Source organism: Pinus tabuliformis, chromosome 7 (genome assembly GCF_031772625.1).
Source record: "Pinus tabuliformis cultivar Carrire ecotype Pingquan chromosome 7, CPIR1, whole genome shotgun sequence".
Taxonomy (NCBI): domain Eukaryota; kingdom Viridiplantae; phylum Streptophyta; class Pinopsida; order Pinales; family Pinaceae; genus Pinus; species Pinus tabuliformis.
Window position 1 is genome coordinate 818,305,653 of NC_142293.1, and position 17,605 is coordinate 818,323,257.

At 36.0% G+C, this 17,605-nt stretch overlaps 1 protein-coding gene and 1 pseudogene across 1 annotated transcript; both read left to right on the plus strand.

The window, feature by feature from the left end:
* The first annotated feature begins 2,315 nt into the window (after positions 1-2,315).
* On the plus strand, positions 2,316-3,969 carry LOC149250108 (isopentenyl-diphosphate Delta-isomerase I pseudogene; annotated as a pseudogene).
* A 3,621-nt stretch (positions 3,970-7,590) lies between these two features.
* Positions 7,591-16,913, plus strand: LOC149250109 (UDP-glycosyltransferase 83A1-like). The gene is made up of 3 exons (XM_089453554.1): positions 7,591-8,089; positions 8,190-8,721; positions 16,487-16,913. Exons 1-3 carry the CDS (start codon positions 7,591-7,593, stop codon positions 16,911-16,913), a joined length of 1,458 nt encoding a protein of 485 aa, XP_089309680.1.
* Positions 16,914-17,605: the final 692 nt, after the last annotated feature.

Consider the following 17,605-nt stretch of genomic DNA (forward strand, 5'->3'; position numbering starts at 1 on the left):
TGATCCTTATAAGTCATCTATTTTGTCTTAAAATAGATAAAAATGGTCCCTAAGACTATTTATTTGTGTACTTCATCCTATTAAATTTAATCATATTAAATATAGTTGAATATATATAATGGATTCGAATACATTTGATCCTTATAAGCCATCTATTTTGTCTCAAAAATAGATACAATTGCTAGAATATTAATCGTGAAGTCCTCTGTCCCTATTCATATGATGGTGAGTCATTGTTGTCAGTCGGCGAGGAGTTAATAGTCGGCGGGAGTCGAGGAGTCCACAATGTTTAGGTAGCTAATAAATATAGTCGGTGTAATCCCTATAGATTTTCCAGTTGAATTGATGTATAAATTTCAATGATTTAAATGCAATTATCAAGCTCTAAGTTGAGTCTTCAACTCTAAAATCATATCAGAGTGAGAGTTGTAGGCTCAGTGGTATGAAGAGTTGTGGGCTCGATGGTGTGAAGAGTTATGAGAGAGCCCATTGTGTGGAGATCTGGTTATGGAGAGATTGAACTACCAAGAGATTCAGTGCCCATGTGCTATTTGGCATTATTAGAGAGCACCATCACTGAGAGTCGATTGTTAGTTGCTGAAGAGCTTGCATTGAGTGACATTGTTTATTGATGTCAAGATTGTGTGGAGGCACTCTTGCATTGATGGAATATTAAAGTGCCAATTTTGTGTGTTACAAGTGAAGGTCATTGTCAGTGGAGGCCAAACCTTTCTATGATCTGTGAGCGGATCATCATGTGGTTGTTTTTGTTAGCCGAGGGTGTAGTTGTTGTGAGTGTCTAGGAATGAGCCTACATTAATGAGAGTGTCACTGAATTGAATTTATAAGAGTTCATTGGTGGCAGCAAAAATGTCCCATCCTGGTTGCGAGGTAGTGCCTTGCAAGGTCTGGAGGGTATAATTTCAGATTCTGGAAGTGATCTACTGAGCGATGAGTCTATTCTAGTAAGTCGAGGGTGTGTGGAGCTGGTGTGAGTGAGCCCAACATGCATGGAATTGAGTTGTCAAGAATAACATAAGTTTTTTTACAGTTGAGGTGTGTTGTAGAGTGAGAGTGGAAGAGGCATGTTAAAGCTGATCAACGACCTATCTGGTCGTTGTTCAGAAGTTATGTGTGAAAGAAATAAGTGTAGTAGCACTCAAGTTGAGCGTATGTGTATTACTGCTAGAGTTGTGGTATCAAACCTTATAATTGTCTTAATGTTGGACAAGTCATGGATTGTTGTGTGAGGGTCAAGCCTAATTGAAATCTGGTGAGTCGAAATCCTGTGTATCCAGAAGAGTCCCAGCATGTGTATTGTATTGCGACTTTGGAAGAGTCGTGGACCACCTATTGACAAAGTTGATTAGAGAGGTGTGTGACAGTGCCTACTCACTAACATGTGCACCTAGAGAAGAGTTGTGTGCTCTGGAGAAGGATTGATGGTGCGTCTGGATCGATTTGTGTTCGTCGTGTTCAGAATATAGAGATGTATGTTCCAATCGGCCTAACCTGGTGGCAATTTCAATTCTACTCTGCCACAACCTGCATGGAATAGATCCATGCGAAATCTGCATGAGATGATTGTCTATCTGTATGTGGAACATTCGTGAGGAGCATTGAAATCCTTTGGTCGAGTTTTGGGAAACTTGTTGCCAGCCCGTTTGAGCCACGTATGTGGAGAAGGCGCAGTGGTGTTGGAACGTGAAGTTGTGGGTGCATTCTGCAGTTGACTGAGGTTTGGTTTATGGTTTATAAGAGGCATAGTGAGCCTTGTGATGGGTCATTTTCGATTTTAGTGTCAGCTGAGCTGAAGCGCGTGGATGAAGGAACTGATATGTTGAATCCCATATGGAGTGTAAAGGAGCAGCTGCAGTGGAAAGTGTGAAGCATTGCATGTCTCCTTTGCTTTGTTGAGTTGTTGTTGTGGTGTAAGTAGCCACCTTGAAATGCATCCTTTGTGTTATTCAGTTGTTGTGGTGGTGTAAGTAGCCACGTTGGCATGCAGCTTTGGTCAATGAGTTCAATGAGTGGGATAAATATTTTCTCAAGCATTTTTTACATTGGTATTTTTGATAATCCTCTATTCGGAAGTATTTTTAGGTCAGGTAATTTGATTCAGGTCGTATTTTTTATTCAAAAGAATTATTCGATAAAAAAATGGTTTTATTGATGACCATGAATATTAGGAGGTGCAATCTATTCCACATGTTCCTGCAATCCTTGAGGGCAGAACTTGCTTCTCCCAAAACCCAATTGTTAGAAATTTGATTGGATCTACTTCTAAGATCATTGTGACAGTGAAGGATATGACCATGGATGTTGTTCAAAGGTCACTCATGTTCGAAGATGAGTGCATTTTGGTGGATGAAGAGGATCATGTCATTAGCCATGACTCAAAATACAATTGTCAGTTGATGGAGAAAATAGATTCAGAGGATCTATTGCATAGAGCTTTCAGTGTGTTTCTATTCAATACATAATATAAATTTCTTCTTCGGCGATGTTCTTCAACAAAGGTAACATTCCCTTTAGTATGGTCAAACACTTGTTGCAGCCATCCTCTTTACAAGGAGTCTAAGCTCATTGAGGAGAACAATTTAGGGGTCAGAAATGCAGCCCAAAGGAAGTTGTATGATGAACTAGGCATTGTTGTAGAAGATGATCCAATCGGGCAGTTTGTGCCACTTGGTCACATACTTTATAAGGCTCCTTCTCATGGAAAGTGGGGAGAGCATGAATTGGATTACCTTGTTTTCATTATTCGGGATGTTGCCTTGCATCCTAATCCGGAAGAGGTTTCTGATGTTAAGTACGTAAGAAAAGAGCATTTGAAGGAGCTCATAAGGAAATCAAGAAAGGTGAAGATGAAACTACACCAACAAATGAACAAGCATGGACCCTTTAGCAAGAAGGCAAAAATGAAAGCTTTGTTATCAAATTTTTAATGTACCGTTGTAAGCCTAGCTGAGACTGAGACCGGCATGAAAGCTAAAGTATAGGTAATGATTAAGGGAGGTGTTAGAAAATCACGAAGTCATCCGTCCATGTTCATATGACGAGGAGTCATCGGTGTGAGTCAGGGAGGAATTAATAGTCAGCAGGAGTTCATAAGGTTTAGGTAGATAATAAATATAGTCAATGCAATCCCTGTAGATTCTCCGACTGAACTGATGTATAAATTTCAAGGAATAAAATGCAATTATCAAGATCTCAGTCAAGTCTTCAACTATAAAAAGGATAGTCCCACTCGACTTGCAAAATGATTACATAACACGACTACCACTCAGTAACACTTAGATATACTTTATACAACGAATTTGGATAATCACCATAGGTTGTGTAATTCCACTGATCAAGGCCTCTTGGATTAAAAGTTCGTGATAGTATTATCCGTGCCGCAAGGCAGTCGATATTGCATTGGGTTTTTTGTCAAACCCATATTAGTTTGGGTTTGAACAAAAAAAATTGCAAAAAATTCTAAAGTATAACATTACACATTGAAATATATGATTGTTTTAAAATAATTTAATCTATTATATTGAACTTGAATGGATATCAAGTTAAACATGTTATTGTGCATTACCTCTCTTAATGTGCCCATTACCTCTATTAATTAACTAAAAATTACAGAAATCACATCAATATATATACAGGAAGCTGCTTGAGCATTTAGGATGCATACTGCCTCTCACCATCACAACGTGAAAATTTCTTGAAATCACATAGACACTCGGCTTCTAGTGTTCATTCGCTGGAGAGTTTTTTCGTTATACTCGTGCTATATTTGAAATTAATGTGTGTATGGACCCCATACCATGTGACTGATTATGCGTTCCGACTTGAGAAATGGTTACGTACTGGCCATTATATTAATGAGAAAATAATTTTCTATAATTTCAATTTGTTTCGAGTGTAATTCTGAGTTGAACTTTTATTTTTATGTAGCAAAATAATTTAGTACTGTGAAATCTTAAATTATATTTATACTATCCAATCTGTGTTGAAGGTGGCAAAATAGTCATCAAATTTGAGGATTATGGTGGGTTGAAATAATTTAGTAGTACTGAAAATGTATATTAGGTTTGTTTCACAATTTTTTAGAAAGGTGATAATATTATTGAAATTTTTAGAAAGGTGATAATATTATTGAAATTTTATGTTATATTTATATTAAAAAATAATATAGCAACATTGAAATTTTATATTATGTTGGTTTTAGATTTTTTGAGAAAGCAATAAAATTATTGTAATTTTATATTTTTTCCTATTACAATTTGTTTCGGGAATGTGATAATATTATTGCTAATGAGTATAATCATTGTATATTTCTATTTATAAAAATGGTTAATGATTAATATAATCTAATAAAAATATATATTATTTAAAATCACATATGTAATTTAAAACTGTTATTTAAAATCAAATATGTAATTGAAAACAATTTATTAATGGTATGTGACAGAGAAATTTTTTTTTATATTATATTTTTAAAGGGTAGACAGGGATCACTTAGGCTTTGTGCAAACTTAACCACATATGGTAGATCTTAGACTATCAATGAATGAATCAGGCTCAAAATAATAAGATGTTTATAATAAGCATAAATTAAAAATTTCTCATATTCGCAAACCAAGGTATAATATAAATTTATGATAGGACCTCTATACTGAGGTCTAATAATAAGATTTCCATAAAACCATATTCACAAACAATAAAAAGCCAAAAGTAAATTATTAATAATTATTTCTATATTGCAATACAAATAATGTTAGTTTACAAATTTTAATAATACATTTAATTACAATTTAAAATTAATCTAATTATAACGTTTTGTAAGAAAAACTTCGGCATAAATCACATGTAGAAAGACCTTTGTCGACGCGTTTTGAACCAACTAGTGTGGTTCATCGTTAGGACAAGTTGAAGAAATCTAGCTTTTCATGTTAAATAGTCAGAGCAGAGCCTCCAACGACTAACCTGACCAACGGCTATGTTTGACTAAGAGACCAGAGTCATAAAGTCATTTATATAATTTAAAGGAAGTTAGTTATATTTGGTGACCATGCCCTTAATATATAAAAAATTTATAAATAAAATAATTTAAATTGGTACTTAAGTTAATAGTTAATTAAAAAGTTATAATTTAATAATTAAAAATTGAAATTAAATAGGATTTAGTTATATGGAAGAACTTTCTTTCAATAAAAATATATATAAGGTATCTTTAAGATAATAGTTAGTCAGAATAAATATATATAACAGAAAAAAATAAATAAATAAGTAAACAAAAATAAAAATAAAAATAAATAAATAAATAATAATAAAACTAAAATAAATAAAAATACATAAATAAATATATAAAAATATAAATAAATAAATTTAATTAAGAACTTAGCCATTAAAGGTAAAAGTTGGTTGAAAAAAAAAAATAATCATAAATAAAAATAAAATAAAATAAAATATATAAATAACTAAATAAATAAAATAAAATAAAATTAAGAATAAATAATTAATTAATTAATGATAATAATACATATATATATATATAAAAGTATACCTATATATATAAAAAAAGGAGGATATTAATTAAGATTAAAAAAAAAAAAAAAACTATTGAGATTGAAAGAAGGCCCAACAATCTCAATAGAGATGATGGGGAAAATCAGTAGATGTTGGATCCCTACCCTTTCGTGTTAGTCTTTCGTTTCCTCCGCCCCCTTTTTGTATATTTTTCAAGCTTTCGGATCCCTGCCCTTTCGTGTTAGTCTTTCGTTTCCTGCCCCCCCCCCCCCCACCCCCCTTTTTGTATCTTTTTCAAGCTTTCGTTGCTCCCCCTGGAGCCTTCCTTCCTCCTAGGATTTATCCTTCTTGCTCTGTGGTTTTTATTGGCTTTTTCCTGTCCTTCTCCTTCTTTTTATTTTATGTCGTTTTTTTTAATCTTAATTAATATCCTCCTTTTTTATATATATAGGTATACTTATATATATATATATATATATATATATATATATATTATCATTATTTATTTATTTATTTATTTATTTATTTTTATTTTTTCTCGTTATAATATATATTTATTCTAACTAACTATTATCTTAAAAATACCTTATATATATTTTTATTCAAAGAAAGGTCTTCCATATGACTAAATCCTATTTAATTTCAATTTTTAATTATTAAATGATAACTTTTTAATTAACTATTTTTTTCCCACGAAAAAAGTCCATCTTTTTATTTGAAAAAAAAGGAGTTACATAGAGTAAGTAAGCAAAACGCCATGGCTGCAACCGCCTGCAAGCGGGGAGAGCCTCAACTTAAAACTAGCTTGCTGACAGTGCAAGCCTTCGCAGGAAGGAGAGACTCCTCCAAAAAATCACAAATCAATGAAACGCAGTCCAAAAACCCGCATCTATAAAGACAATCCACCGCAAGAGGAACGAATCCTCCAAAGCCAACCGATTCGATGAAATCAAGACCACGCTGGAGTGTGCGCGATCAGGAACATGGACTCAGAGATCCGCAATATGCTTGAGGGTTCTGAATCCGCTACAAAGAAAGGACGGATCCACTACCCGGGCATCCACAAATAGGGAGAACAGCGCAGTTTAATTAACTATTAACTTAAGCACCAATTTAAATTATTTTATTTATAAAAAAATTATATATATATTAAGGGTATGGTCACCGAATATAACTAACTTCCTTTAAATTATATAAATGACTTTATGACTCTGGTCCCTTAGTCAAAATTAGTCGTTGGTCAAGATAGTCGTTGGATGCTCTGCTCTGACTATTTAACATGCAAAGCTGGATTTGTTTCTTCAACTTGTCCTGACAATGAACCACACTGGTTGGTTTGAAACGCGTCAACAAAGGTCTTTCTACATGTGATTTACGCCGAAGTTCTTCTTACAACTTTTATGGATCACAAAGCCTCAATTCAACAATTAATTATAACATTTTAAAAATTTTAATTTTTATGTTTTGACTGATTTCTACTTTAATTTAGCTATATTTTAACTAAGCTTAAAGGATTAACTACCATATAACCCTAGTTATATTCATTTTTGGTATTTTCCAAAAGTTATATGATATTATTATATTTCCTTGGGTTTTCTTTGAAACGACTGCTTGTGAGGAATGGTAGATATTGAGACAGATCCCTTTTGCTTTGAAATGAGTTTTCAAAGAGCAGTGAAGAATGGTAGATATAGAGACAGATCCCTTCTGCTTTGGAATGAGTTTTCAAAGAGCAATATAAGTTTTGAAAGGGCAGCATAATTAAATTTTAAAAATAAAGGCATGAAGCCCGTAAACTGTATAATTATTTCTTAATCACATCAGCCACATTCATTCCATTAATGACAAAGGTTTGCTAACGTGTTTTGAGTGCGTTGCGAGAGGGTATCTGTGCAAGAGAAAGAAATTATGACTATGGCAAATCGGGTAAATGATTTTTATTATTCTTTCTAACAATAATAAAAACGACTACGGCCTCACTTCTTCAAACTTTGTGAAAATTCAGGGTAAAGAAAGTGTTGTGTTAGAAACAGAGGCAGCATCGTGGCATTGAGAAAGGAAGCAATAATGGATATCAATTGCAGCAAGCAACGACACCATGCGGTTCTGGTTCCTTTTCCTGCGCAAGGCCACATAAATCCCATGATGCAGGTGGCCCTCAAGCTTGTGGACGAGGGATTCTTTATCAGTTTTGTGAATACAGATTATAACCATTCTCGCATACCAGAGGCTAACAAAACCAGTTTGAGTAACCACACGATGATCGGCTCCGTGGTCGTCCCCGATGGCCTTCCTTCCAATGATACTCGCACCGACTTTGCCAAGCTATGTGATGTCACAGAAAACGTGATTATCCCATTTCTTGATAACCTCATTCACCAAATCGAAGAGGAGGATAATGATTCAAGTGTCTACCTGGTAGTAGACATTATAACGTCACAGGCACTAGAGATTGCTCAACGCCACCACATTCCAAGGGTCGCTCTTTGGACATCTCTTACTGCTACCTATGCACTGCTCTTTAATATTCCATCCCTTGTTTCATCCCAAATCATTCCCTCAAACGGTATGCTTACAGTTAATTATTATGTTAATTTCATGAACCTTGTAATTATAGTGTATGAATTGATTGCCAAAATTGTATTTATTAATTGAGGCCTCTGTAGGAGTTACAAAGGACTTTAAAATGGTGAAATACCTCCCCTCCATGCCACCTGTCTGCTCTGCACATCTTCCATGGGCTGCCGGTTTCAATGACTCTCAACATGAATTATTTTTCCACTTCACAAATCGACACATGGAGAGTGTGTGGGAAATCGATTGGGTCATCTGCAATTCCTTCCATCATCTGGAAGACCCCGCCATCAGCAGTGTGGTCGAGAACGGAGGTTCAGTCTGTCCAATAGGTCGCTTGGTTCCTTCTTCCCTTCTCAATTCGAACTCAAGACTCCGATTGGAAATCACAACAGGATTTTGGGCCGAAGATGGCGAATGCTTGGATTGGTTGGATAAGCAGTTTAGGCAGTCTTCGATCTACGTCTCATTTGGCAGCTTGAGTGTGTTAAGCGAGACACAGTTCCAGCAACTTGCACTTGTGTTGGAGGCCACGGAAAGACCATTTCTTTGGGTTGTGCACCCTGATCTGGTACAAGGTAGCGAGGCTGCCTTCCCTCTAGGGTTTGTGGAGCGCATCCAACGGTGTTGGGAATTTTCTGGTAAATTCCAAAACAAAATGACTAAACAGAGAATGATGCTCTGTTTTTGCACAGGATCTTAACACAGGGAAGATACAAACAAATTATTTTCTGAGAACAGAGTATTACACACACCCACAAAAGCTTTGTATTCATTAATCAAAGACAACTTCAGTTACAAATTTCTTCCTCTCTCTCAGAGGGATTCACCAAGAACATTTCAACAAAAATTACTCTGTCTCCTCCTGAGATTTTACACTGCTGTGTAAAAATCTCTTTTACATTCACTGCTGTAAAAACAGACTTCAACTACAGAAAATTACATTCACTACTGTGTAAAAACAAAATCTTACATTTACTGCTGTAAGGAAAAATTTCTTTTACATATCCATTCTTCACATTACATTTCTTTACTATGCATTTCAATGCATGTGCTCCACAAAAAAAAATTCACCGCTGCCTATGTTCTTCTATGTTCACACTGCTGTGTGTTTCACTCCGCGCTTCCCTCACATTACATGCACGAATAATAAAAACAACTAACTAAAAATTACATTACATATGAAACAAAATAAAAAAACTTACATGTGTTTACTACGCCATACTTCCGTAAGTAAAAAAAAAACAATATAATTAAAACTTCTACCTACAATCTGCCAATCACCATTAAATTTCATTTAATTTCTTTGTTGACAGAACCGGCGGTTAAAACAAAAATTTCACGCGAACTCCATGTTCAGGCTTGTATGCATCTTTGACTTCAATCAACAGCTTCAAACCTTCATTTTAATCGAACGGCTATCGCTCGATCAAACCAAACGAATGTTACCTCCCAATAAAAAGTGGTTTTTGAAAAAGTACTGTGGACGCCTGTCAGCACTATGTTTTATCGCGTCCCCTCCAGAGAATACCACCAACCGATGAAAGGCGGTGCGATGAAGTATGGCTGTTTTCGGGAATTAAATGCTGCACGGTTCAACTGTTGCAGCGGTTGAAATTACAATTTCAACACTCCCCTTTAATTTCAACTACTGGGTTATCAGTCATGCCCAAACACTTCCTGAAAAATAGAAAACTTTTGTGGTCCAATGGCTTTGTCAGAATGTCTGCAACCTGCTCTTGAGTCCTGCAATGTTTTAAAACAATTTCTCCATTTCTTACCAATTCCCTGATGTAATGAAACCTTGTATCAATGTGTTTCGTTCTCTTATGAAACACCGAATTCTTGGATAATGCAGTAGCTGAGCTATTGCCACAAAAAATTACCGTTCCTTTTGCCTGCTCTTGGCCTAAGCTCCTTAACATTCTTCTCATCCAAACTACTTGACATGCTGCTGCTGTAGCTACCACATATTCCGCCTCTGCTGTAGAAAATGCTACAATAGGATGTTTTTTAGAAGCCCATGAAATAGCTCCTGAACCCATGTGAAAAATATAACCGGATGTGCTTTTCCGATCATCTACACTTCCAGCCCAATCACTATCAGTGTATCCAACTAAATCTCAACATTCTGAGATAGTATATAAAATGTCAAACCTTTTGGTACCTTTAACATACCTCAGGATTCTTTTTGCTGCCTGCCAATGTGTTTCTTTTGGCCTCTCCATAAATCTGGAAATTAAACTAACAACAAACAATATATCTGGCCTAGTTGCAGTCAAATACATGAGGCTGCCAACTATGCTCTTGTACAAACTAGGATCAAAATCCTTGTTGTTGTCCTCTTTGCTGAGTTTTAATCCCATCACTGTGGGAGTGATTGCTGCCTTGCTGTCATGCATATTAAATCTTTCCAACACTTCATTTACATATTTTGCTTGTGAGATAATAATGCACCTGAAACTCTGAGTGCACTCCACTTGTATCTTAAGCATACAAATCAATCCAATCCACTTCTAAAATGCCGAATACCAAAATAGAAATTATGTTTCAACTCAAACATAGGAACTGGATTCCTTTCTTGTTTCATATAGGGCGCAGCCATATATTTATTTTATATCATATATCAGATAACAGCCACTGGTTTTAAACAAAGCAAAAAAACATTTCCGTCCATTTTGTATTTGAAAATGCAGGTCCTTATTCGCAGATATGATTATCTGAATAAAAGAACAACTTAAAACGTTGTTTTAAAACAGCTTCAGGCATATAAAGGTTTCAGTATGTAATCATTAAAAAAAATATCACTATCTATCGACCGACTAGCCAATTCAAGGCTATAACACACAATTACAAAATGCGCCTTTAATCTGTAGAATTCCTTCTACATTTCATCGAGAATGCAGACCATAGATTACTATTTTTTTTTTTAAAACATATGACAATGAAATGTTTTTTTAAAAAAAACGTTGCCGATCTCTCCCTATTCCCCCTTCGACCGCAATTTTCCAATGAATACATATACCAACCATATTTCAGTTGGATTTTTATTTTCACACCCATATTCGCCTTTCCCCAACTCATTAATACAGGTTCGATATATGTGTATGTCGATTGACTGATATTCCGGTCCAACACAACTATATTTGCCACAATCGGCGGTCAAAACAAATATATAACATATATATATATAACAATTTATTAGATTTCATGCGATCTGAACCAAGATTGCCCACGAGGAATTGGCGTTGATATGCTCCAAGGTATTAACTGTCAGAGACCTTCAGTTTACAAATAATTTCCACTAGAATCGCCCCTTCTTTAACTCCTGTTATAATAGTTACCGAATATGTCTAGTGGTAAGGATTTGTTTCGATGCTGTTGTGGATTCCACGGTGCCAAGGCGAGATTTATGGACCCAATTGCATACATGATAAAAATAACTTCTACTACGTACAGTCCAATTAAAACTCACACGAACTTCTCACTCTCTGAACTATCGCTCCATGGCCAGTTCTTCTACGCAGAATCCCCTCGCTGGTTACAATTTCTCTATATATTTTCCACTAATTACTCTAACAAATAGATAAGGTAATCTTCCATAAATTAATTCTAACAGAAATATTTTGATGCGCCTAACAAATCTTATCACTAAATGGAGCGATTTCACTTATTATAATAACAAACTGATTATGAAATCGACTCTCATAGTAATACTAAAATCAACAGTAAATGAAATTCACTTTGTCAAGCCACAACATGTGGACAATTTTCCACATTGTTGGCTAGTTCCGATGCTCCTGCATCAAATAAAAATTCCATTTTCATTTTGATCTACTTTTATTCCTAAGAAATATCTCAGCAAACCCATGTCAGTCATTTCAAATTCTTCTTTCATGACTGTTTTGAAATTTTCAATAAGATGATCATCATTACCTGTGAAAATAACATCATCAGCATATAACACAACAATTAAAATTTTACCATCCTTTTCTTTGATGTAGAGTGTGGGTTCTCCCTCACACTTTGCAAATTCATTTTCCAGTAGATAGGAGTCTATCCTACTGTACCATGCTCTTGGTGCTTGCTTTAGCCCACAAAGAGCTTTCTTCAATTTGCACACTTTGTGCTCTTGGCCTTTCTTTTCATAGCCTAGAGGTTGTTCAATGTAGACCTCTTCCTTTAACACTCCATTTAGGAATGCTGACTTCACGTCCATTTGGTAAACTTTCCACTTGTTTTGTGCCGCTATGGACAGCACTGCTCTCACGGTTTCCATTCTAGCAACTAGTGCGAAAGTTTCCTCATAGTCTCTCCCATACTGCTGTTTGTATCCTTTGACAACCAGCCTTGCCTTGTGTCTTTCTATTTTGCCTTCATCATTACTCTTGGCCTTGTAGACCCATTTAACTCCAATGACTTCTTTTCCTTTTGGTAGTTCAACCAAATCCCATGTCTTGTTTCTTTCTATGGCATTAATCTCCTCATCCATAGCTTCTATCCATTTCCTATCCTTAATTGCATCTTCGAAATGAATAGGGTCATCAACATGAAAATATAAAGCAAACAAAGAATTCATACCTTCATCATAAATGCCACTTAAATTTATGAACTTCTTACCTATTTCATTTGGTGTGCAAGTCCTTGAAGAAGCACTTGAATTTCCTCCTTGTGGTGTGCTTGTAGAAGCACTTTCATTTCTCCTCAAGGGTGTCTCATGCTGTCCTTGTGTTGGCGCTGCTATTTGGGGATGTATTTCAGCCATCTTCTCATCATTTTCATCATGAGACAAACAGTTTTTAGCATTCACTGTTTTCTCTATGCTTCCATCCCAAGCTTCCTCCTTAATGAATTGAACATTTCTGCTCACAAAAAAATTCTTGGTAGATGGGATATACAACTGTAAGCTTTGGATTCCTCACTGTATCCAATGAAAATACATTTCTCCCCTTTGCTGTCCAACTTCCTCCTTAGCTGATCTGGAATGTGTGCATAAGCCACACAACCAAAAACTTTCATGTGGGTGACTCCTTGCTTTCTCCCACTCCATGCTTCTTCCGGCACTTTGTTCATGACTGCATTTGTAGGACACCTATTCAAAATGTATACTGCACAATGTACAGCTTCAGCCCAATAATCATTTGGCAAATGCTTTGCCTTTATCATACTCCTCACCATATCCATGATTGTCCTGTTCTTCCTCTCAGCAACTCCATTTTGCTGCGGGGTGTACCTAGCTGTAAATTTCTTATGAATTCCATTTTCTCTACAAAATCGTAGGAATTCCTTGGAGATATACTCACCTCCTCTATCAGTTCTCAAAACTTTGATATGCAGCACGCTTTCATTTTCTACAAGTTCTTTGAAATTTCGAAATTTTTCAAACACTTCACTTTTGTTCCTTAGAAAATAAACCCAAGTCTTTCTAGTGAAATCATCAATGAATGTTAGAAAATATTGGCTGCCTGCTAGTGATGGAGTTTGCATCGGTCCACATAAATCTGAGTGGACAATCTCTAAGGGTGCTTTTTCCCTTATGCTTTTCCCTGATGGAAAATTTTCTCTGTGTTGTTTCTGCAAGATACAACCTTCACAAAGGCTGTCCGATTTCTCTATCAATGGTAATCCTCTTACCATTGATTTTCTACTCAACAAGTTAAGAACTCCAAAATTGAGATGTCCAAATCTCAAGTGCCACAACCAATTTTCATCCTTTGGTATGCTTTGGAAAGCCTCTTGGGTAACTACTACAATTACTTCTTTATTTTTCAAATCTGCCATTATTCTGAGAGGGAACATCCTGTTCCTTGTCATCTTCACTTCAACAATACATCTTTTGCTGGGTGCTATATCCATGATGGTGCATACATCATTCTCAAAGAAGACATTGCACCCCTTTTGAACAAGCTGTCCAATACTCAAGAGGTTACATTTCATTCCAGGAACATAATAGACATCTGCTATGCTTTTCTTTTCACCTTTCTTTGTAAATATTTTTACTTCTCCTTTTCCCATAACAGAAATTTTACTATCAGTCCCAAGTGTGACTTGTGATTTCACATTTTGATCTAAAGTAGAAAAGAGGGCTATGTCTCCTGTCATATGGTTGCTGCAAGCAGAGTCTAGAAACCATATATCATCACTGTTTGTTTCAGCCATGTTACAAGCTAAAAGCACATTATCTTGGCTGATATTTTCTCTAGTGATATTTGCACTAGATCTATTATTCATATCATGCTGCTTCTTGCTGCATTCATTTTCATAATGCCCATATTTTTTACAATAATAACATTGGACATTGGATTTTTCATACCTTTGTCCTTGAGCATGATGTTTTCCACTTTGTTGACTACTGCCTTGGCCTTGGTTCTGATTTGGATTGCTGCCTCTTCCTTGAGCATTTGCTGGACTGTTCCTTCCACCTTTGTTTTGGCTTCTGCCTCTTCCTCTCTTGTTTCCTCTGCCTTGACCTCTTCCTCTTCCAAAGGACATTTGGGTCTTGAAGGCTTGCTCTAGGGATGAGTTTTCATTTCTACTCAATCTCTGCTCATGTGTTATCAGTGATGCATGAAGTTCATCACCTGAAAAGTTTGAGAGATCCTTTGTCTCTTCGATGGTGGTGACAATCACATCAAACTTTGAGGGTAGGATCCTCAATAGTTTCTCCACAATCCTCCTTTCTTCAAGAACTTCTCCATGAGTCCTTATCTATGTGACCAGACCAATCACATGTGTGAAGAATGAGTCAATATTATCTGACTCCTTCATGCACAGGTTCTCAAAATCTCTCCTCAGCAACTGTAGTTTTGTTGTCTGCATTTTCTCCATGCCTTGATAGGCTGTCTTGAGGGTTTGCCATGCTTCTTTGGATGACTTGGCTACTGCTATCCTTGGAAACACACTCTCATGCACTGCTTGATAAAAATACGAGGGCTTTTGAATCCTTCTTCTTATTGCTCTTCAACAAATCTTTCTCTGCCTGTGTCAATTTATTAAACTCTTCTTCATCTGCTGGTTCTTCAAATCCATATTCAACAAGTTCCCATAAATCTTGTGAGGCAAACAGGGCTCTCATGGTTATTGCCCAATAGTCATAGTTTTTCCCATTAAACTGTGGGAGCTGAGTATTAAAAATACCCATACTAGTGCTGGTGTTGGAGCTAGCCATTCCTTGCACTCTAAACTATGCTTCAAATTCTTGACTGTGTATTTAAAGTAACTGACTGTTTCTTCAGCAACACAAAAAACTAATCTGAGAAATACCTGGATCCTTTCTTGACTGAGTCTTCACTCTACTGGAGAAGCTGCTGCAGCAAGAATCCTTCCTTTAGCTTCTTTGACACCTTTAAAGAGCCTAGATAAGCTCGGATACCACTGTTGGGAATTTTTTGGTAAATTCCAAAACAAAATGACTGAACAGAGAATGATGCTCTGTTTTTGCACAGGATCTTAACACAGGGAAGCTACAAACAAATTATTTTATGAGAACAGAGTATTACACACACCCACAAAAGCTTTGTATTCATTAATCAGAGACAACTTTGGTTACAAATTTATTCCTCTCTCTCATAGGGATTCACCAAGAACATTTCAACAAAAATTACTCTATCTCCTCCTGAGATTTTACACTATTGTGTGTAAAAATCTCTTTTACATTCACTGCTGTAAAAACAGACTTCAACTACAGAAAATTACATTCACTACTGTGTAAAAACAAAATCTTACATTTACTGCTGTAAGAAAAATTTCTTTTACATATCCATTCTTCACATTACATTTCATTGCTATGCATTTCAATGCATGTGCTCCACAAAAAAAAAAATCACCGCTGCCTCTGTTCTTCTATGTTCACACTGCTGTGTGTTTCACTCCGTGCTTCCCTCACATTACATGCACGAATAATAAAAACAACTAACTAAAAATTACATTGCATATGCAACAAAATAAAAAAACTTACATGTGTTTACTACGCCATACTTCCGTAAGTAAAAAAAAACAATATAATTAAAACTTCTACCTACAATCTGCCAATCACCATTAAATTTCATTGAATTTCTTTGCTGACAGAACGGGATGTCAAAATAAAAATTTCACGCGAACTCCATGTTCAGGCATGTATGCATCTTTGACTTCAATCAACGGCTTCACACCTTCATTTTAATCGAACGACTATCGCTCGATCAAACCAAACGAATGTTACCTCCCGATAAAAAGTGGTTTTTGGAAAAGTACTGTGGACACGTGTCAGCCCTATGTTTTATCGCGTCCCCTCTGGAGAATACCACCAACTGATGAAAGGCGGTGTGATGAAGTCTAGCTGTTTTCGGGAATTAAATGTTGCACGGTTCAACTGTTGCAGCGGTTGAAATTACAATTTCAACAAACGGAGCCAGCGAGGTTGTCTGGTGTTGTGGCGTCCGCAGTTGAGGGTACTTTCTCATCCTTCCATTGCTTGTTTTTTGACACATTGTGGATGGAATTCAACGTTGGAGAGCATCACCATAGGGGTGCCCATGTTATGCTGGCCTTATTTTGCAGATCAGTTTGTGAACCAAAGTTATATAGTCCATGTCTGGAAAATTGGCTTGTCTTTTCTTAAGGAAAACACTGCATCTACTGAGAGTGGAACATCAATAATCGACAGGACTAAGATTAAGAGGGCTGTGGAGAGAGCAGTGATGGGTGAGGAAGGTGCAGAGATGAAGAGAAGAGTGATGAACTTGAGGGAGAGTGTGATTGCTGCAGTTAAGGAAGGTGGTTCATCTGACACAAATTTCTGCAACTTCGCTACTGCAATGAAAACCGTAGAAAAGTAATTGATTGACGCTGCCGAGTGCTGGTAGGATTTGCTTCTGCGAACAACTACGATCGTAGTGTAATAATATGTTAGAAATTGTAATTACTCTAGTATGTGGAGTTAGTTAAATTTAGAGAGTCAATTTTAACTAAGTGTTGAGTGTTGAGCGTTGAGTCAAGTTGAGTGATGGATAAAGAGTTAAGTGTAGTCTATATTTAAAGCGTGAGTTAACTAAGTTAAGTGTATATGTATGTTAAGATATTTTAGGCCGGTCGCTAGTTGGTAACGCTTAAATGCCTTTCATCGGGTTCATTGTAAGAATCAAGTTTTGTGTGATCAATAGAAGAGCAGCAACTCGTATGATTTGTGTGTGAATTATTTGTTTTGTCTCCTCTATCTTACCAACAAATTGGTATCAGAGCTCTCTTACCAACAAATTGGTATCGGAGCTTAAATCAAGATATAGAATCTACAACTGCAACTACAATCTTAGTGTAATAATATGTTGAATAGCTTTGTTACATCACATTTTTGCTTCTAAAAATTTGAATTAATGTTTCAATAGTCTCCTTGTTAAGGCTAGAAATTAGTTTGCTAAAAGGCACAATGTCTAGATGGAAAACATATTTAATCATGTTCTTAAAGAGATCTAAGTCCTCCTCCCTTTAGCTACAAAGATGCTCCATCAGTGTTCCATTTGTGATTTAATTT